Source organism: Mus pahari, chromosome 21 (assembly GCF_900095145.1).
Source record: "Mus pahari chromosome 21, PAHARI_EIJ_v1.1, whole genome shotgun sequence".
NCBI lineage: Eukaryota > Metazoa > Chordata > Mammalia > Rodentia > Muridae > Mus > Mus pahari.
Genome location: NC_034610.1, coordinates 43,877,276 through 43,898,822, shown reverse-complemented (window position 1 = coordinate 43,898,822; position 21,547 = coordinate 43,877,276). Strand labels below are relative to the sequence as shown.

Here is a 21,547-nt window from a genome sequence, read left to right as displayed (position 1 = left end):
CAGGTATTTTCTGATTTACTACATAATTTCAATGTGTCAATTAAGGGGAGCATCATGCAATACTGACTCCTGAAGATCTAATGATAAACACTTCACATGTTGACTTTGGTTTTAGTTTAATTTTGTTGCCAAAAGTTTTTAGCAAAAGCCACTAGCTATTCAAGGTCTAAAACACTGTACAACCATCAAAACTTAAAAGTGTGCATTAATAGAATAAGCATTATCTTCTTTAAATGCACACACACACACACAACTAATCTGCTGCAATGTAGCTAGCTTTTATTTTAAAAAAATTTTAATTCTTAGCACTGAAGTTTACTTTATTCCTTCAAAAGCTATTAAACAAATAGNAAAAAACCATATTTACCTAAAGAATAGACTCCAAGAAAAACACCATTTTATAAACTTATATTGATGGATGTACACACAATTAAATCAGTGCTACAAGCTTCCTGCTAAAATCCCCTATTGGCAACATTAAGAGAAAACTAATTACTTAAATATGACTTAACAGTATGTTGCCTCTATCTAATCTTGTAGTTATATTATGGACTAATCTACAGCTGTTCAAAGCATCCAATAAATATGTAAGCTACCCAATCAGGTACTAGATGACTGTGTGCATACATTATGCTGCAGGGTAATATTCCTCTACATGAAAAGGACTCCCAAGTTTCATTGTAGTTTTGTTTTTTGCTTTAAACACAATCAGGTTTATGGAATCAGGATTTTACTTACACTGATACTACAAACCAATTTCTCTCTCTTGTAGGTAGCTGGTATCTAAGACCATGACTCAAACTATCAGGTAAGAATGGAAGAGAATATTCAATTTTGAATTCATATTGGAAAGTCTCTTCAAATGACTTTACAAGCCATTGTTTGCTTTCAGAAAAAATACCATTTTCTCAAATCTTTTAATTTGTACTTTTTAGCTATTAACAAAGCTATTGTCCTCCTTATATATTTGCTGAAGTGTGAAACTGGTTTACCATAATAGCAACTTTGTGATACTCTTCAAAAATTAGTCACCCTACTATGTAGTGTTCAAATTTTAAAAGATGTTAAACTGATGTGTACAGTTAAAATAATTAGTGTGGTCACTATAAACAATTCCTGTTTAAGGATTTGTGTGGATTTGAGAAGAGCTAACGTTCACTTCAGAATCAAAGACTTATTAACAGGGAGGCAAGTTAAGAGTTGTCACAGAGTTGGACTTGACCACTTCTTATAGACAAAGCAGAAATACAATGCATGTAACAAAAACAGTCAAATGTTTTTAAAAGTTGATAGTTACAAATATGATACCGAACATTTTCTACTTTATTTCAATACAATTTTCAACATACAGTCTACTATTTTTTTCAAGATATTTGAAGACTTAAAACAAAATTTCTATAGACTACTTGCAAACAGTACATTTTAAGTAAAATGCTTACATTCTTTATTTGAAAACAAAAATCAGGTTTAAAAAAATGTAAGTGTCAAGTTCTGCTCCCTGTTGAAATCTTGAGACTATTCCTAAAAAGGGAAAAGGAAATTAAAGATCAGTAAATCTGTGGATAGTGAATATTAATATTTCTAAAAGTTATCAACTCATTTGCCTGCCAAGTTCATACTAAATAAACTGTGAAAACTCAGAAAATGTCTACCTTTTCTTCTTTGCGTCTGTCCTTCTTCTCCTCACTGTTTTCCATGGTCTCTTCTTCATCTTCAACAATCCCATCTCCTTGGTATTTGTCATGAGTCCATTTTGGACTGCTACCTGATTTTTTGAAATTAAAACGCCCTCTGCCGCGTTGAAAAGTACCACGACCTCTTCCTCTTTTGGCCCAGTAATCCACACCATCATCTCTGTCATCATGCTATAAAAGGGTTTAAAAAGAAACATCAATAAACAGCTTTCTTGTAAAATATCAATTCTCTACTATGCAGCTGCCATGTAAATTATGTAAGCATAAGAGATTTTAAAAGCCTGCACTGAAATTTCAATCTAGATATGAATATACATCAATCCACAGGCTACGAGTTTCAATGGTAAACCATGACAACACAGCCTTAAGGCAATTTATCTTGGCTATTTTCTTTTACAGTGAAGCTATTACATCCCAAACTTAATTTTTTAATAAGTACATTTAAACAGTTACTCCCCAACTTATAAACTATTCTATCAAGTAAAACAATCTTCATAGCTGAAAAGTACGTAAAGAAGTATTCCCATTCCAAAACACAGTAGAAAAGGTTAAAGGTCCCTATCACATTAACTCAGTCTGCCCACTATGAGACAAAGTGAAACAAACAATGGCCCTTTACAAGGAAACAAACACAATGAAGAAGGAAGTCGTGTTGCATGGGCTTTTAAGTACTAGAATTGAGCAACTACCCAACTCACTACAATCTTTTTTAAAGTGTCACAAAGACTGTTTTCAAAACAGAGTATGCCTTTCTGCAAAAGCATTTGTAAAGATTAATTTCTTATATAACTTAAAATTAGAATTATACATGCAGATATTAAGCAAGCTATCTGAAAGAACAGTTTTAATTCAAGCTGTTAATATCTTGTATCTTTTGACACTTTTACCAAACAATCAAGACTGTAGGTGGGGTTGTGCATGACTCCATAAAGAATGACTTCTGAGACTATACATAAAGTACAGACTTCCCAAGAGAGCCACTCCAAATGGTATCTCCTCAGTTACATTGTTTCATGCTCCCTTATGCCACTAACACTCATTTTTAGAGCCTTGTTTGATGTTGCTTTTAATGATCTTTGAATGTGTAGCAAGAAGGAAACAAGTTCTGAAAAAAGGACCTGCCATTACACCTTCAACAGAAACAAACTTCTCTGTGAATTTACCTTGTTCTAATAGAGGGAGACAGCCTAGAAGGAACAGTAAAGATTCAATAAAATGCACTTAGTCCAGTGTCTACCAAGCAAGGATTCAACATCTGTCTACAGTGCTAAGTATATCGACACACTGCTCTGAATGCTTGTAATCACTCACCCAATCTGTAGAACCAGGTATATATACTATGACTATCTGTTCCTATCCTATAAAACAGAGAAAACAGACAAAAAAACCCTAAAACTCTTTACTGACCACTACCTATTTCCCACAAATCCCGGTGGCAGTAAATGAGTTACCATATCAGGCAACTCAGAATAGAAATGGCAAAAGCTAGTTGCCAGTCAGATTAGTCATTACTTTTAGATATAAACTCATCTGAAATTTTAAGTAAAAAGAAACTAGAACCCCAGGAGACTAAGCTGTTCCTTTCAGAGTACATTTATTCTAACAGCAACTATGTGAAACAGTGGGTGGATGCTAAAAACACTACTTTTCTTCTTTCTCCATTTCCATGTGTGAGCATATGTACGGGTTCTTATACAGGTTCTTATACATGCCTGTGGAAGGCGAGATTTAAGTTGGTGACATTCCTGACTGCCCAGTATGGTAACTGTGGCTAGGGGAATCCGTTTGGAGGCTGAAATTACAGCTAGGCCCCCAGACCACAAACCCAGCATTTGTATAGGGTTCTTAGAAAGTCCCATGTTCTAACCACTGAGGTGCCCTCAGCCAGTGGAAACCGTCTTACTTTTCAAATTCTTACATTCAAAACTTGAATCTCCTAGTTTTAGGAATTAATTTTTTCTCAGATGACAGTTAAATATTTACCTAACAGTCAGAATGACTTTTTTTCTTTTTAAAAAGGAATCTATAATGGACTCAAGATCCCCAGCATCCACCTGTTTCCACTTAACACAGTAAAATCAAGTTTTTCTAGGAATGCAAACCTATAATGCCAACATTCAGTCAACAGGAAACTCCATTTCACAGTTAGGCTGGTCTGGAGAGTAAGATCCTGTCCCAATCTCCTCCAATTAATAAAGTTACAAAGTATTGAGTTTTAAAGTCGTCATCAGTCCCTTCGTGTGTCCACTCCCTTCCTTGTCCTCTGATGACTTGCCCACTCCATACTTCTCACTTATTCCTACTCCTCCTATTCGTCTCTCAGGCTCTACCTGACACTGGGATGTCCCCAGAACTCTATTGATTATCACACCGTCCCTTCCACAAAGCCAAGGTTTATGAGAAACTGAAGAATGTAACAAACACTCATAATTATTTAAGCAGGGTAGGATGAAGATCACAAATGAGAAATTCGGATTGGAGTGCAGTGCATGGCATTAAATATGAATCCCACTCTCACTAGTCAAACTACTCAGTAACTGAATGTTAACTCATCTGTGAAAATGAATAGCCTCAACTGAGAAAGCAATTTTTAAAAAACTTTCTGATTTTATGTCTGAGAGTGGGCCACTGTGTAACACATGTTAGACCCAAACTTAGGTCTAAGCTCCTGCCTTAATGCTGGAATTTCAGATATTCATTAACATGTCCAGCTTAAATGTTACCAAACATTAAATTTTACTGTGGTAAAATTTCTAACACTGGTATATTATAGTTCACAAACCCAAAGGAATAACTAAATTTAAGGCTCATTTCTTTGGAATTGATATTGTGACTCTTATCTCAGTCTCAATTCTATCTAAAGTCAGTCTGTACATAAAATGCGCAATATTTCTGGTGAATCCTAGTAGTCACTTCAATTGCTCTTGAGTACAAAAATAACTTAGCCATTAGTCTATGATGCCTGTAACATATAATACAGACCAAAAATTAACCACAGCCAGGCAGAGGTGCACAACTTTAATCCCATCATTCTGGGAGGCTGTAGGAGGCAAAGGCAGAGGCAGGCAGATCTCTGAGTTTGAGGCCAGCCTGTTCTACAGAACAAGTTCCAGGACAGCCAGGGCTACATAGAAATATCTTGTTTCATACCAGAAAAAAAAAAAAGAAAAGAAAATGATAGCACACAATAACCACAAAGTATGTAACTAAATTCTTTTGCAGAGGAAGGGGAGGGAGGGAGGGAGGAAGAGTTTCTGGATGTTTCCTGAACTGGCTCTGTAGATCAGTTTAACCTCAATCTCAGACATCTGCCCACCTCTGCCTCCCAAAAATGAAAGGATGAAAAATGTACACAACACCCAGCCAATAACTAAATTCTTAAAATAACACATTAATAAAAATCAATGTAAGATGTTTATGTCCCAAATATCTAAAGATCCATGAAAACAGATCCTGACAACTAACAGAAAGTCTGGTCTAAATTATATCTCAGTAGCATGCATTGGCACATGCCTGTAATGCCAGAATTTAGGGAGCAAATAGGAAAACCCAGTTCAAGGTCAACATTCATCCAGGATATACTTAATAGGTTTGAGACCTTGTCTCAAAACTACACTAGTTTTTGAAATGGTTAAAATACACCACAGGTTTTCGCCTTTAATCCCAGCCATCAAAAGCAAAAGCAGCAATCTCTGAGTCCTATGCCAGCCTAGGCTAGTGAGAGCCTATCTTGAAGAAAAAAAACTAATGGTTAAAAATCTACTAGCTGTGCAGGGTGTGGTGGTACATGCCTTTGAACCCAGCACTCAGGAGACAGAAGCAGGCGGATTTCTGAGTTTGAGGCCAGCCTGGTCTACAAAATGAGTTCCAGGACAGCCAAGGCTACACAGAGAAACCCTGTCTCAAAAACCAAAAAAAAATAAAAAAATCTACTAGCTGCTGCTGCTTCTCTTAACTTTCTAACTTCACACTTGAACTATTTCCTGGCATTTTTATCTCCCCTCATCCCATATCTGAAATGTGAGCCTTTTAGCATCATGTCTTCTACATAATTTCATCACACCTTTAATGGTGACCTGACATGGCAGTTCCTGGATCTCATTGTCTAAATCTGTATTAACAAATATCCACTGGATCCACAGGATACACTCTTGCTCTCTCCTAATCACTTCAGACCCAACCTAGATAGGGAGAAGATCCATTTTTGAAGAAGTGTACTGATCCTTTCCAAGCAGATTTACTTCAAAATACAGCTTTATCCTCTAGTTAAGCAAACCTGCTATGGACACTCAGTTTGATCACCGTCTACCACTACTTACTACCTTGCTTACTATTTTCAAAACTAGCCTCATGAGCATGACTTCCCTGAAAAACTATGATTAAAAACTGATATTCAGATACATCTGAGTAACTTAATAATCTGCCCCTATAATACAAAACATACAACCCACTCCCCATGCCCAACTGAACAAAATTACCATCCTATCCAGAGAGGCTTCAAGACCCACAACCTCACTTTTAACCCTTGGGAAACAATCTGAACAGGAAAAGCATATCCATTACAACCAAGGACCAAAACCAACTTATCTAGCAATTGCATTTTCAATACCTAGTTTTCCTATTATTCCAATGAATTTTGGAAAACTCGAGATCCCTTATTACAAGAACCATGAAGAACATTGCTTTCCTTGTCTTTAAATAAATAGCTAGGAAATAAAGTACAATTTAATTAAGAGGTTTCTACACTTACAAGTGTTTTCTAGACAGGTATGAAAGATGTTAAACTCAACTATAGTATGGTTTTGTTCTATCTGAATGTGGCAATCAAATCAGGCAATTTTTAATTTACCTTAAGCAGCCCGCTGTGGTGATAAGTCAAGCATAAAATCAGAACCAGAGGGACCCATAACTGAATTTAAAGTTTCAAACAATTTAAGTAATGATATTAAAAATGTTCGCCCAAGTTACAATGAAAATCTCATAGTGGTGAACATCTGTACTGAAATGTATTCACCTAGGATGTTTGGAAAATCAACACAAATCAAAGCAAACAGATTTCTAACACCCACCAAGAAGTACTTCTTGCTCTTTGGGGTATATTCTGGATCCCATTCCTCTTCCTTCGGTCTCTTTTGAAAAGTGGTATTTGAGTTGTTTGGACCAGTATTTGTCCCAGCAAAAACTCCTCTGGCTCTTCCTCTGCCTCTAATTCGAAACTGATTAACATTAACACAGTTTTTAGTAATGCAATCAAAGGTATTTAGTTACATGCAAACTCTAGATTTTACTGCAGTAACAAAAGCAAAGTGTGTGTGTGTGTGTGTGTGTGTGTGTGTGTGTCTTCACAGCCACTGAGGATAGACCAGGCAGTCATTTTATACAAGGCTACTAGAAGTTGAGTAGATGAAGATAAGTGATATTCTGTAGTATTAGAGTATGTACTTTCATGACCTGAAACTAGTATTTTTAAACAGTAATATAGGCAGGTCCCTCTACTCACTAGCCAAAAGCTATATAGTTCCTGTGAATTATACCAACAAAGTATTACCCTGAAAAAAAAGCCCTTTTGTTTCCCCCAAATGACCTAGTGACTACAGTAATATCCAACTAGATATAGCTAAAGGTTAATCTATGGACCTGAGAAAATGCACTCCATTTAAGCCTGTAACAGTTACAATACCTTTATAAAAGGGTAATAGATTCCACATAGACTTAGGGAAAGTTGTGTGGCTAGTACACATTTAAGTAAGGAGTTGAACAGAAAACAAAAACAGCAATAATACAGAGATATAAATCCATTTTAATATTTTTTTAAACAGGTTTTCCAAAATTAGTGATTTAATAAGTGAACTTTTACTCTTGAAACACTGATCTGAAAGTAAAAAACAAGTATCTAGTTTATACGGAGGCTTCAAAGTCTCAAACTGAATGGCATTTCATTTAATCGGCAAGATTACATTACTAATCCCATATTACTCAAGACTGACTTGACTCTGGCTTTGGGAAAGATAACAATCTATAAGGTTGATTTGGTTTCCTCTCTGCTCAGCTCTCCAAGATAAAGACTCCCGGATGATCAAAGAGAACTATTACTTACAAAGGTTCCTCGTGGTCTGCTAACTCCTGCAAATCCTGAGTAGTCTTTCATCTCGTGGTGAGTTTTAAATTCTTCTTCTCTTTCTTTCTTACTCTCTTTTTCTTCTCGAGAGCTGGGCGAGGAAGGTGATGCTGAAGAGGACGATGACCGAGAGTGATCCTGCTCTCTACCTTTATGTTTGCTGAAAGAGAAAAGAAATGTGCTATTTTTTTTAAAGATAAATAATTATTTAAAAATCTTATGAGGAATGTTTTTAAGTTAAAAAAAAAAAGTACCCACATAAAATTATTATATAAATAAAACTGGGTATAAACTCTGACACAGTCTGTTTCCAATTGTCTTCATTGATTGTTTTAAATAACTAACATACTACATCCTACCAGCTAGAAACTGGTAGTTTGCAAACTTCAATGATGTTCAGTTCTTCATTACTTTTACGTGTCATCTTTTGTTATTTGAATACAAGGAAAGGAAGAGTGGGTTTGGCTTTTGTTGCGGTGCTGGGGATTGAACACATGCTAGGTGAGCATGCTATAACTAAGCTACAGCCCCAGTCCACAATGTTCTTGAGTACAGGTTTTAAAGACTACAGTTTATACACACCCTGAGTGAGGCCACAACATCATGACAGAAATAAAAGGCATGTAACATTACAAGTAACAGTCATAAATTTAAAAGCACAAGTATAATCCACCATTTACCTAATAAACATCAAGAAAAAACTTCTCTCTAATACATTTTAGTCCTACTTATTTGACTCTCTAAAGATAAATTTACATGATTCTAATGCAACACCCAAAAAAGGTCATACCTGCAGTAACTCTTACCACTGCTAACAGTATCCGGGGAAATACAATTCTCAAGACTAGAGCACACTAAGCCTGATTTTTAGCCTGGTTTTTCCTCCCCCCATCTTTCCCATGTTAAACCACTAGAGAACACGTTAACAGTCTTGTACTCTGGGTGTTATGAGTTGAAAAAGTGCGGAATCAAGCATAACGAACCAAAGTTCTTACACAAACTGTTTCTAGAAATGCACTGCATTGAAGTCCAACCTCCTGATGTAGCCTGGATAATAGGACACATTAATTTGTCATTTTTTTTTTCAGTGTTAGCTTGCTATTCCAAAGTTTTTGTCCTCATCCACCATAAGCCGTGTAAAAGACAAATACATTTTTGCTGTAAAACAAATAATTTTAATTGTTTAAATTTAAACATTTGATTACATAGTCAAAATTGAAAGCAATTAAGCTGACAATTATTAAAGGCTAATTAGAAGCTAAAGCCTAAATCAGGATAATTTGAACAATCACCTGTCATCTTTGTAAGGTTTATACTCCTTGTAATCCTTTGGTGTTTTTTCTTGCTTTCTGGACCCACTAGACTCCCTGGAGCCCTTGGAATCTCCCCGTTCTTTACTCCTCTCTTTACGGCGACGGTCAATGTCATGCCGAAGGTCAGCCGAATCACACCTTAACTTTTTATCTCCCTGCAGAAAACACATACGTGTAAAAACACAGACTTCGGGAAAGAAACAAAATGTGTACAATCATGTAGTTATAGCACAACAGATCCTAAACTGCTATTTTAGTATATTATATTTAGTATCAAAAACTACTGCATCATATACTACCATCATCCTCCGAATTTCTTTTAAAAATGATACTTTAATGAGCATTTATGTACATATACTAAAACTTCAATACACTAAATTCTTTAGTTTTATGGTATTTATTCAAAGCAATCCATTCAGCTTTCATTCATCAAAGTGATACAACTTTCTATTCAGTGAATCATTATTAACCCTCATTCTTCCAAAATGCTGTTATGAAATAGTTGGACAGTGTTAAAAGTTATAATCTATAGATGAAATATGGTTTTCAGCCTACAATCTCGAGATCCTGGAGTTATGAATCTCATTAGCTATGCCTCATTAACATCAAGCTCTTCCCAGATAAACTGATAAACCCAATAGAAGATACTTCAAAATTAGGGACTCTAATTTTCATGACATGCAAGTGGAATAAGATTAATAAAACTGAGGTTGAACAAAGGTCAAACAAAGTCAAAAGATATTATTCGCAATCCTGTATTCAGTATTTTGGGCTATATATTGCCCTTTCTCAATTCAGGTATTGCAACAGACATTAGTTTAACTGGGTCACAGTTCACCTCCTCCTTGTTCCATTGCTTTTTTTCAAATACTATATAATTTAGAAGTTGAAAAGAGGCATCTAGGAATGAAGAGAAATTATACATCAGTAAGATGCTATGCAACGTGGACATCCTTGGTACTATTCAACAATGAGAACTGGGACATCTAACTATAATATTCATAAGCATGAACAAACCTGAAACATCTGAATCTCTCAATGTTAAGTACTACTCATCAATTTGTCCCTAGAGTCACAAGTCTAATCATAAACAAACCTTTCCTAATCCTAGCTATTACTGACTCTGTAAGAAACAATATCTAAGTGAAAAACTCTGTAAATCTTGCTAAGCATGTAACTTCATACTAACAAGTTAATTAATTATTAAAGACAGGAAGATAACAAAGCCCAATTATCATGTCTTTCTGGTCATCTATCAGTTACTTCTCTCTCAGATGAAGACAAAGTCAATTGTTGGAGAAATGAAAAACAATTAACTCTTACTAATAAGGTATAAGTATTGAACTGTTCATTCCTCAGGCGGTTTTTCTAAAACTGTTATCTCCTATGCTTAGGCATCACCTTACCCCTAAGTTCCAGATTTCAAATCCAATTTAGTTAGCAGCACACCCTACTGAAAAATGTGTACACTGGCACTGTCAAGAAATTCCTATTAATACAAGTAAAATCCAAAATAGCCCAAATCTTCCACAGCTCTACAAAACAAATGCATCCTTATTATTGTAATTAGAAAAGTCAAGGTTCAAGAGTTATTTTCCATACTCAGAGCATTTTCAAAACAGAACTGATCCCTTGCCACCTCTCCTGCATATTTTACTAAAAACTTTATAGATAGCCATATGAACTAGTGTACTCAATAAATGTCCCCTTGAATCACCAGCAAGTCCTTAAACACTGTAGTCTTAGCCCTGGCTTTCTCACCTTACCTGTATTATCTAAACAGGTTCTTTTCAAGTTTCAAAGCCAAAGTCCTAAGTAGTCCAATAGAAATGAAACCTGATTTGTTCCAAAGTTCGCTTTGCAAATCAGTTTTTAGAATACCCAGTCTCTTCCTCCTCACGACGTAGCCACGGCAGGCCTGGCTTTTATACAGATAGCTCAGGCTGCCCTCTGCCTTCTAGGTGTAGGGAATAAAGTTGGACCCAGCCTAAAACGCTTCTTTTTTTTCCTTAATTCAACACAGGATTTTTTTTCATCCAATACATCCTGATTACAGTTTCCCTTCCCTCTACTCCTCCCATTTCTTCCCCACTTCCCCTCCCATCTGGATCCACTCCTTTCTGTCTCTCATTAGAAAACAAACAGGCATCTAAGGGATAACAGTAAGATATATAAGATATAAAACAAGCCTAAATAGAACAAAACAGAAGGGAAATCACAAGTAAAAAGAGGCCTATTTCTTAAACCACACAAAAATGTGCAACTGTCAGGTATGACAGTGCACATCTGTAAGCTAGGCACTCAGGACGCTCATGCATGAGTGTTGGCATGAGTTCAAGGACAGCCTAGGCAGTCAAGACTTGCGACCTTTAAAAGGACAGTGCTAGGGTAACTTCTTTAAGGAGCAGAAATACAATTAACTTTAAAAGACACATTCAAATTCGGACTTCTCAATTTCATCTCAAAATCTCATAAAAACCATAATATAATTTATATCCTATTTAATCTTTTCTAACCACCAACTCCCTATCCTTACCATATTTACAAGCATTTTCAAAATGATGTTCTTGGTTTAAATTAAGATACACTACCATAAACTGTGAATTTACAAATTTTAAAAAGGTATAATCATTTTCCCTAAGAAAACAATGTTTAGTATAGTATCATTTAGCTCAGTTTCACATGAAAAGCAAGTACATTATAAAGAAAAAACCTATACCTTTTGAATTTCTTCTTTAAAACCTCTCTCCTCTCCTGCTAAACGGGTATGCTTCCTCAGAGCGCTGGGAGAGATGTCGATCCTCCTTAAGTAAAATAAAGTATATTTGTAGTTATATTATTTACGTTCTTATTCAAAAGAAAATCAGTACTACCCATTGTTGAGAAATACTAGATAGTTACGTCTCTCCTGAGAAACCAATCTGGCACAGTTAAGTCTACTGTTTTAATTCCTAAAACAAGAAATAAAAATTATATGCATTAAGAATTAATGAAAAACTGGATATAATGGCAAATGCCTGTCATCCTAGTACTCCACTTGTTGAAACAAATAAATAAAAAATAAATAAAAAAAAAAAAGACTGCTTTGAGTTTGATGTCCACATAAGCCACATATTGAGTACAAGGCTAAACATAGCAAAATCCTGCCTCAGACACAAACCAAACCAATTAAATACTCAGCGTAGACCTTTATATATAAATGAAAGCAGACCTTTAAACACTAAACTTTAACCATGAAAAATAATACTTTATTATTTTAAATATTAAATCTCCATGCCACTAAAATGAATTAACTTATTCAATATTAGGATTTATATAATCCTCTAACAAATTCCTGGCTTCCAAGAGTTCTTATAACTTCTCTTGTGCTTGATTCTGTACCTCTGAGTTTCAGGCTTTTATTAGTTAGAACTTCTCACTGCGTTCCCAGCAGTCATCAACCATCAGAATACATGAGCATCTAAGCACCAAATTCAATTCTGAGTTTCAGCACTATCCTATCAGGTGAAAACACTAATGTCTAGATCTTCACTAACTGGTTCCCAATGCACGGAAGCCATAATATGGTCTGCAGCACAACTGCAGTGCCCACCCTCTTTCATGATGACTGCTTCTGGTCCTCACCAAGCATTTTTACCTCAGATAGACTCAGGAATTCAAAGGTTCCTTGAGACAGTCACTCCCCAACCCGGCCCCCAAAACTCAAAGCTATTAAATTCCACAATGACTAAAGGTAGAATATTAAAGTTCTAACAATTTTAAACTAAGTAAACTAAGAATCAGGGGGGAAAAAATTAAGTTTTCTAAACTTGAAATACAGTGCCTCATTCCAGCAGAGTCCAAAGCTTCCTTTTGAGGATGACAGCATACTTCTCATACAACCTTAAGCATCTTTCATTAATATCATTTTACATGCAAATTCAGTACTATCCATACCTGTGTATCTCAGGGCTCTTTTGCCGGGTACTATGTTCTTCAGTAGCTTTCTGGTATGAAGTGAACCGCTCGTTTAGGGTCACTGCAGGTGACTTGAAGTATTGCTCTGTTGATTTAGGAGAAACACTGTCGAATTAGGAATCTTAATTTTAAGAGGGAATTTTCATTTGTGATAGAAGGGCATGTAGCAGGTGAGAGAAAAGAATAAAGTGTTAAAATAAAAACTCCTACTCATTTACTTCCTTTTACCTCAACACTGATTGCAAAGGTCCTCACAGGACCCCTGTCAATATTAACTACAACCCCATACAATTAACAGATAATCAAGACTCTAACTGCATGCTAATAAACTACTTCCTCAAAAAGGAACCATAGGTGGTATGTCCTTAAACCCTGCCAACTAAACAAATTTGTCATTTCAATTAATCATTTGCAGCAAAAATAAAGAAAACTACAGATAGTTTGAATAAATAAAATCATGTGAACTATGATGACATATCAACAGAAACAGCTTTACAAAAAAAGTGAATACTATCACTTAATTGGAGAGGGGAAAAAAAAACACTTTGGAATTGATTTACATTCACTAATTTGTCCAAAAACTCTGGCATCTTGGCAAACCTGACAGCACGTTATCTTTAAGTAGTTTTTAAATTAGTAGCAACAATATTGATTAGTTTCTAAACCAGTTTAAGATATGCTGTAAATGTAAAATAGACGTATAAAGTCATGAACTATGAAATGTTACATTATGAAGTAAGCTATCTGCTTAACAGGTCAACATACATCTGTGTCAACTTACCGCCCAGTATCCAGCACATGTCTCATAACCAATCATTAAAACTTGAAATGGCCACTACCAGGGTAGTGCCTCAATCATAATTCCATGAAACCCAGGAATTTGAGCTAGCAACTCAGTTTTTATGCCATTTTTTTGCCAGGAAGACAGAAGATTCAACTTTGCCTGTATCTTTCAACAGCTATTTTACTTTGAAACATGGATTTTGGCATTTCAAAACATATTCCAGGACCTAGTTATAATGAAAAAGAAAACATCACTGGGCATTTTCAGCTCTATATAAAGTAAGAGCTGTTCAGATCGGTTGCACAACACCAATTATGAAACATAACTACAGATCCTCTAAAAAAGGAAAAAGGAAAAGGAAAAAGGAAAAAATGTATCAAAATCTGATCTCAAAATTCAACAATAAACTGTAAAGTGTGGAGACAGGTCACAAAAAAAAAAAAAAGACTGAGAAAAAAAAAAAAAAAGAAAAAGAAAAATAAGAAAAAATGTTACTGCTTCCTACTTTTCTGTGCCACAATACTATAGCCATGAAAGTCATGATATGGTTCACAAGCTACTCTAAAGCCAAAGAGCAAACCGCTGTTGTTACGCTGACTACAGCCAAAAAAGTTCTAGTTATTCAGTACATAAGGAACTGTGACAGGTTCAGCTATTACAAGTCGTTTGCATGACTAACTTAAAAAAAAACAAAGAAACAAAAAAACAACCAACAGCCATCAGGTGTCCTGGGAAAGAACCTGCTAAGCACAAAAATAACCACAACACTTAGCTGCCTACCCCCAAACAAAAACTATACCCCCAGTCTTTGAAAAGTATTAGTAGCTTTTAAACTACAACAATATACTGGTGAAAATATGAATTGTCTTTAGCTAAAATGAAGCCATTTATTTCTAGAACCTAAAGACATACCCTATTAATATAAACTTTCAGTAAAAGAGCAGTAACTATACTGCCAAGAGTTGCTATACACTTACCCACTGAGTCACCAAGTCATAGGCATACCATTGAGTTAATTTTTACATGCAATAGGACACCTAAATTTTCAAAGTAAATCTGTATCATACTTCTATGTGATACTGATTTTCACATTTTAATTTCAGCCATTTTTTGATCATCTTATGTCTTATATTTATTAGTCTCAATTCTAACTCTATCTTCTCCACGATGTATTTTCCAAATGTTTAATATTTAATAGTACTAATAGTATACCTACTAGCTCAGTTAGTATAGCTATTTTCAACTTTACTTTTTTTTGCATGCAAGAAAAGCTTAATTCATGATACTACATATACCAAGCATACCTTTCACATGATGAACCAAGGATACAATGTGTTGTATAAATGACTCTGAAGTGCTTTTGCTGGCCTGAGGCAGCTTAATGTGGTCAAAGATGGATCGGAATTCTTGCTCTTTCTTGACAGAATGGACAAGCGTGCTAGCAAGTAGCCTGTCTTTAGTCAAGGAGGCAGGTCTAGAATATATCAAAAATAAACACACACACACACACAAACAAAATACACCATTGATTTGAATGTATAACTTCATGTTCAGAAAAGTAATGTCATCACTAAGTACACCTCTACATTACTTACTAGGCACCAATGTGGAATTACCTGTTGGAATCGTCGAGAGGAACAGGTGCCATTTTGAGTTTAACTTCAGGACGGTGAGAATCACTGGCTATCATTTTGATCCTCAGTGGGCTCTCCTCTCTGAAGATGGACTTTTCTCGAGCGTCCAGACTCTTGTGTAGAGGGGGACTGTAATCAAAGAGCTCTTTGAGCTTTTCAGACTTTACCTGCTCCGGGGACTGCACTTCTTTCTTCACTGTTATTCTGTCAGAGCCCTTGTCTTCTTCCTTGTGCTTGTCTTTTGCAGTGCTAGGCCTTTCCACTATGTATGCAGTCTCTTTCAGTTTATAGTTTTTTTCTTCTCTAAATCCATCACTTTCTCTATTGCCTTTTAATGAAACTTTGGACTTGTACTTGGGTCCTTCCTCCTCAGTATTCCGGTGAGATGAGCTAGCAAAGCTCTTCCCCTGATCTGCCAGGACTGACTTCCTAAACTGTCTATAATCCTCTGTCTCCTCTGTGTCATCCCCTTCAGAGTCATGGAATTTTTGTTTTGCAGACTCTTTATCACTAAAGTAATCTAGAACTTCCTGATCCTCCCAATCCCCGCCTGCCCTGCCTTTCTCTGACCCTTTCTCCTTCGGAGCCTCTTTATCCCTGATACTACCCCTATCAAGCAGGAATACTCTAGACTCTTCATCTGTGAACCTGTAATAAGCAAAGAAGAGGACAGTAACTTGAGATTGCACTCATTAGAGATAACTTGCATATTTAAATGTATTGTCCAACAAAAGGACACTACTGAAATTTAACTTTATTTTTAAAACCATTAAAAACACTCACACAGAATTTATACTTTTAAATTTCCTAAAGTCATGCTCAAAAACCTACTCTACGCAGTTACCCACCACAATTTTATACTAACACATCCAAATTTTAAGAGCTCCTGATATAAAATACAGCCTAAATTTAACTTTTTGAAGATAGGAACTACTAATAGATATATAAATACCTACTAAAATTTCAATCTATATTTATGCTCAAATTTTCAGATTTCACTTTTTGCATTTTGCAGTAAAACATCATGTATTCCAGATTAGCCTCAAACTCTCTAAAGTGGACAGACCCTCCTGAGCCTTCTGCCTCCACCTCTCTAACACTGGGATTGCAGGCATGTGCTACCACATTTATCTTTCTTGTCAATATAAACAAGACCTCACAGAAATACTTTAATAACATAACTTTAAGTACTTAATAGTCTAACTCAATAAAAAAAAATAGTTCATATAAAATCAGCTCTGGCCAGGCATTGGTGGCGCACTCCTTTAATCCCAGCACTTAGGAAGCAGAGGCAGGCGGATTTCTGAGTTCAAGGCCAGCCTGGTCTACAGAGTGAGTTCCAGGACAGCCAGGGCTACACAGAAAAACCCTGTCTCAAAAAAACAACAAAAAACAAACAAACAAAAAAACCCTGCTCTAGAGGACAAATGACTTCTGGTAATAACAGAAGTTACTCTTATCAATTCAGTGGAAAAAATTCCAGGTTGAATAGTAGGGAAAAAAATTCATAAGCAGCATACCTGCTCTACGTATTAACCTAATTTCCATTAGTTTGCTAGCATTACTTTCTGTATTGCTTGGAACTAGAATTTAAACAAAGTACTTAAAATGTCACTAGACTCACTGAGAGATAAGGATGCTTTCCCAAATCAGGAAGAATGCACAAAGCAGACAGCTGGACTGTGTTACACACAACAGGTAAACATGGCTACACTGTTTCTGAAAGGTCACATTCTAAAGCAAAAAGGGAAGTCTCTACCACAAAACTGTTTATAATATTGGTTATCTTGGGCCTTTATAAACAAGGCCTTTTTTTCTTGTTTATAACTGCTAGTTGTGAACGGATCGAAAATGCTAATAAAATAGAAACATCAAAACAAATAATTAAAAACTATAACTATTGAGCAGGAACAAGTAAAAACAGTTAAATACAAAGCACAATGTTATTTTTAAATTAGTACTATAAATGCACTACTTTGGATTCTTACCTTTTTAAAAACTTTCCTGTCTTTGCTGTTTCCTGATCTCCTTCAGGATACTGCTTGTGGACGTTGTACATCGTGGTGCGGAGCCTAGTGCGCACCACGATGTACAACGTCCACAAGCAGCAATGAAGGAGAGGCCTTGAGAAATTGGGCACAGGACATGGGGGAGAGGGTAGCAATATATCCAACACAAGATTGTATAAAACATCTAGGCTGTCACTAAAAGTCATACTAAGAGAAATGTATATGACGCCATGTACTGCTAGTAGGGAAAATTATCTGAAGAAAAATATCATTTGTTAAATAAAAAAAAAAGGGGGGGGAGGGAAATTATTCTTTAAAGAACCAGACTCAGAAAAAAAACAGAAAATATGATTCAGTGCCAAAAAAATTCAAAACTATCCATTTTATCTCTTAAGATAGAAAGAAACAAAGAAACCCATCATGTATTAACACAGTACAGTAAATCTCAGATCACTAGGTTACAACTTAGACAATTCAATTTCAACTCTAAGTGAGGACAACAAATCCAAGTCACAGAGTTGTATTGAGAACGGTACACTGATGGCATGCGTACACCATACACTGTACCTGTACACAGCAGACCTAATCCTTAACTACTATTTCACTATTAAAAGCACCAGAAACACATTAATTCACCTGTATCTCTTCTTTCTAGAATGTGATCTTGATCTTGATCTAGAACTAGACTGTGATCTAGACTTGGATCTTGAAGAATGTGATCTAGAATTGGAGCGGCCCATTTCTTTTCTCCTAATCAAATGAAAGCAACATCGGTTAAATTAATACAAAAGGATATTTTGATATTTACTTATTTCCAGATATAAGCTGGATTTTTACAAGTCATTCTTTTCAAAGGAATGCTTACTTATAAAACAGGCCTTTTATCTCCCCCCCCCAAAAAAAAACAAAAAACAAAACAACAACAACAACAACAAAAAACTATTTTCACCTGCGTAAGATACTAAATACTCAAGGGAAAACATTTCCATGGACTTAACTCCTATGTGCCTCAATCCAAAGGCACCAACCAACTTCAGAAGTCAGAAAGAGCAATGTCAGACAATAGTTGTGTTAGATCTTTTCTATGCCCAATATAAAAGTCTACTTACCTCCCATGTAAAAATGATAAAAATGGATGAGTACTACAGAAAAAAAGAAACCTGAAGAACATTAAAAAGTGGCACAACAGACTAGAGAGATGGGTCAGTGATTTAAGAACACTCTCTAAGACAGGGTCCCAACACTAAGAAAGGAGTACACAGAGTCCCACCCCTTGCCAAGAAGCTATCTGCAAGTGATACCACCTAGCAAAGGGAAAAAAAAAAAAAAGAATCAATGTTCTCCAATAGTCTCAATAGGTGTTTTAAGCACACTTCACTCAGTGCATGCCCCATACCCAGAGAGTACTTAGTCAACACAGTATGAATTCGATGGTATTTCTGTAAAGTCTAGTGTAGACTTTTTGTCTATTTTGCATTGTTCGGCAATTTTTTCTTTGTCTGAACAGTCTTTTGCTTGTTTATTTTGATTTGTGCTTTTGTGAAAGTGTTTTGTGTTTGTTTAGTTTTGTTTTAAAAAGCAAAAAAAAATTTAAGTTAGAAAAGTGGAAAGGATCTGAAAAGCATTAAGAAAAAAATATACTGTATGAAAAATAATATACAGAATATACTGTAAGAAGAAATTTTGTCAGTTAAAGAAAGCAAAAAGCACAGGTGGAAACCAACAACGATTCAAAATTCCTGTAAAGGGATCCAACAAACATGCAACCAAACACCCATACATGTAACATTTAAAAAACTGTACAACTCTTAAAAATAAATAAACTTAGAAAGAAACCTCACCAAGCGGTCATCACAGTGCTTTATGGACTTAAAGCACTGAACTGTTTCTCATATACAAAAGCCTCAATGTGCACTACATAGCCTCCTCCTCTAGTAGAAAGGTGACTAAAGGCCTCCTAACTGCTGGGACTTGCAGGGCAATGCCAAGCTCCCCTGTATCTTGCTGGCAAGAAAGAACAACAAAAGATAAAGGAATTAAAGAGATCATAAGAAATATCAGAACTACAAAAAAAAAAAAAGTTGGCACAACTGTTCTAAACACTGATACAATTAGACCTCACTAGTGCAGACAGTAATAACAGTATTGATTTATAAAATGTGCTTCTCCTGAAAAAAATCTAAACATATGGTAAATCATTACATGTATATAATTCACTCTTTTTTCAGAGATTCAGAATAATATTAGGGGCTGGGGGTAGAGCACAAAATAAAAAACCATTTATTTTGCCATGTAAGTTGAACCATAAACTGTAGGCAACATGGACAATAACCAACAGATGGGCAAATTTATATACAACTAACCTCTGAATGTTCCAAAACTTAAATACTATAACTTAGTGCTGACCAAAAGCCTTACTAATAACAAAATTGGCACATTATTTCTAGTCGTAGTGTATGCTGCAAGAACAAAACAAAAAAGTGCAATACAAAAATTAATGAAAACTGCTCACATGAAGATATCAGCATTACATTGTTAAGTGGCTACTCACTCAGTACACACATGATTATAATAGCAATAGAAAGTAATTGTGAATTATAGTATGTATCAAAGTTAATGAAGTCACTATTTAATGCAGCATCTTCTCTGTATGTTAATTTTTCTATAGCAAATATACCAGTGTGATATATATAATTTAACTAGTATATATTTTATAGTGATAAAGTATTTATGTATTTTCATACAAGTGACCTTTTAATTTTTTTCAATTATTTCTTTTTCTTTTGCTTTTTGTTGTTGTTGTTGTTGCTTTTGAGACAGGGTTTTTCTGTGTATCCCTAGTTGTCCTGGAACTCACTCTGTAGACCAGGCTGGTCTCGAACTCAGAAATCTGCCTGCCTCTGCCTCCCAAGTGCTGGGATTAAAGGCGTGCGCCACCACTGCCCGGCTTTTTCAATTATTTCTTATGATCTACCAATTATTTCAAACTGCTAAAAAAAAAAAAAAAAAAAAAAAGTAGTCATCCACATAGACCAGCACTCTTACTCAGAAAACTGAAATGAAACTATCTCAAGTTCAAAACCTACATGAGTTCAAGAGCAGCCTGGGCTCTTAGTAAGACCTAGCATGCAGAAGGAAAGAAAGAATTAGTGATACACCAGCTCTGCAGTAGAGTACTTGTTTAGCAAGCATTGGGACATAGGTTCATTTCTTACAGTAAAATAAACAATAAGAACTAAGTATGGGATTGCTTAGCATGTACAACGTAAGAAAGGAGTTTGTTTCCCAGCCCTTAAAGAGGGTAGGAGAAACTGGAAACTAAGTTCATTTATTTAAATGTGTATTTTATGTAATGGATGATTTGCCTTCATGTGTGGCCACATGCATGCCTGTTACCTGCTGAGGCCAGAAATGTGTGAGGTCTCCTGGGACTGGAGTTACAGGTAGTTGTGAGCTTCGTGTGGATGCTGAGAACCCCATGTTCTCTGGAAAAGCAGTAAGAGTACTTTTAACTGCTGAGCTATCTCTCCAGCCCCAATTTATTTTATAGTGTGATTATATGATATGTGTGTTTAGTTGCAAAAATGCTATAGTCTAGACGTAAAAAATCAAACAACTTTATGAAGTTTATAAAGAGGTGGTTCCCACCTCCTTCCTCCTTGCATAGGAGACTGAACTGAGGTAGTAAGGCTTGCACTACAGGTGTTCCTCATGCTAAGCCATTTCACTGCCTCAGGTCCATGTTAAGTCAAGATCCAATTGTGTCATTTTTCAAATTTCTAACTTACTAGTCAAAATAAGTAATCATGTCCATAAGACTCAATTTATTAATTTTGTAAAGACCTGTGTTTCTCACATATTTAAATTTAATATTATTAAATAATTCTGAAGGTACTTATTTATTTAGAGTTTGAGGTTACAAGATAAAAAGGTAAGGCAAGGGCTGGTGAGATGGCTCAGCGGGTAAGAGCACCCGACTGCTCTTCCGAAGGTCCAGAGTTCAAATCCCAGCAACCACATGGTGGCTCATAACCATCC

The 21,547-nt window shown here is 35.7% G+C and overlaps 1 protein-coding gene across 1 annotated transcript in view; it reads right to left on the bottom strand.

Annotated features, from left to right (window-relative positions):
• Positions 1 to 1,358: 1,358 nt before the first annotated feature.
• The window catches only part of Bclaf1 (BCL2 associated transcription factor 1), a 25,947-nt gene continuing 5,758 nt past the window's right edge, over positions 1,359 to 21,547 (bottom strand). Inside the window, exons 3-15 of the mRNA XM_021221118.2 lie at positions 19,351 to 19,513; positions 18,146 to 18,259; positions 18,046 to 18,076; positions 17,489 to 17,538; positions 15,483 to 16,148; positions 15,171 to 15,340; positions 13,062 to 13,167; positions 11,845 to 11,929; positions 9,105 to 9,280; positions 7,792 to 7,972; positions 6,764 to 6,910; positions 1,653 to 1,865; positions 1,359 to 1,521 (exon numbers count right to left, since the gene is read on the bottom strand). Of these exons, the coding sequence (XP_021076777.2) occupies positions 1,516 to 1,521; positions 1,653 to 1,865; positions 6,764 to 6,910; positions 7,792 to 7,972; positions 9,105 to 9,280; positions 11,845 to 11,929; positions 13,062 to 13,167; positions 15,171 to 15,340; positions 15,483 to 16,148; positions 17,489 to 17,538; positions 18,046 to 18,076; positions 18,146 to 18,259; positions 19,351 to 19,361 (1,956 nt within the window). The 5' untranslated portion in view covers positions 19,362 to 19,513 and the 3' untranslated portion in view covers positions 1,359 to 1,515. The remainder of the gene's footprint in view (positions 1,522 to 1,652; positions 1,866 to 6,763; positions 6,911 to 7,791; positions 7,973 to 9,104; positions 9,281 to 11,844; positions 11,930 to 13,061; positions 13,168 to 15,170; positions 15,341 to 15,482; positions 16,149 to 17,488; positions 17,539 to 18,045; positions 18,077 to 18,145; positions 18,260 to 19,350; positions 19,514 to 21,547) is intronic.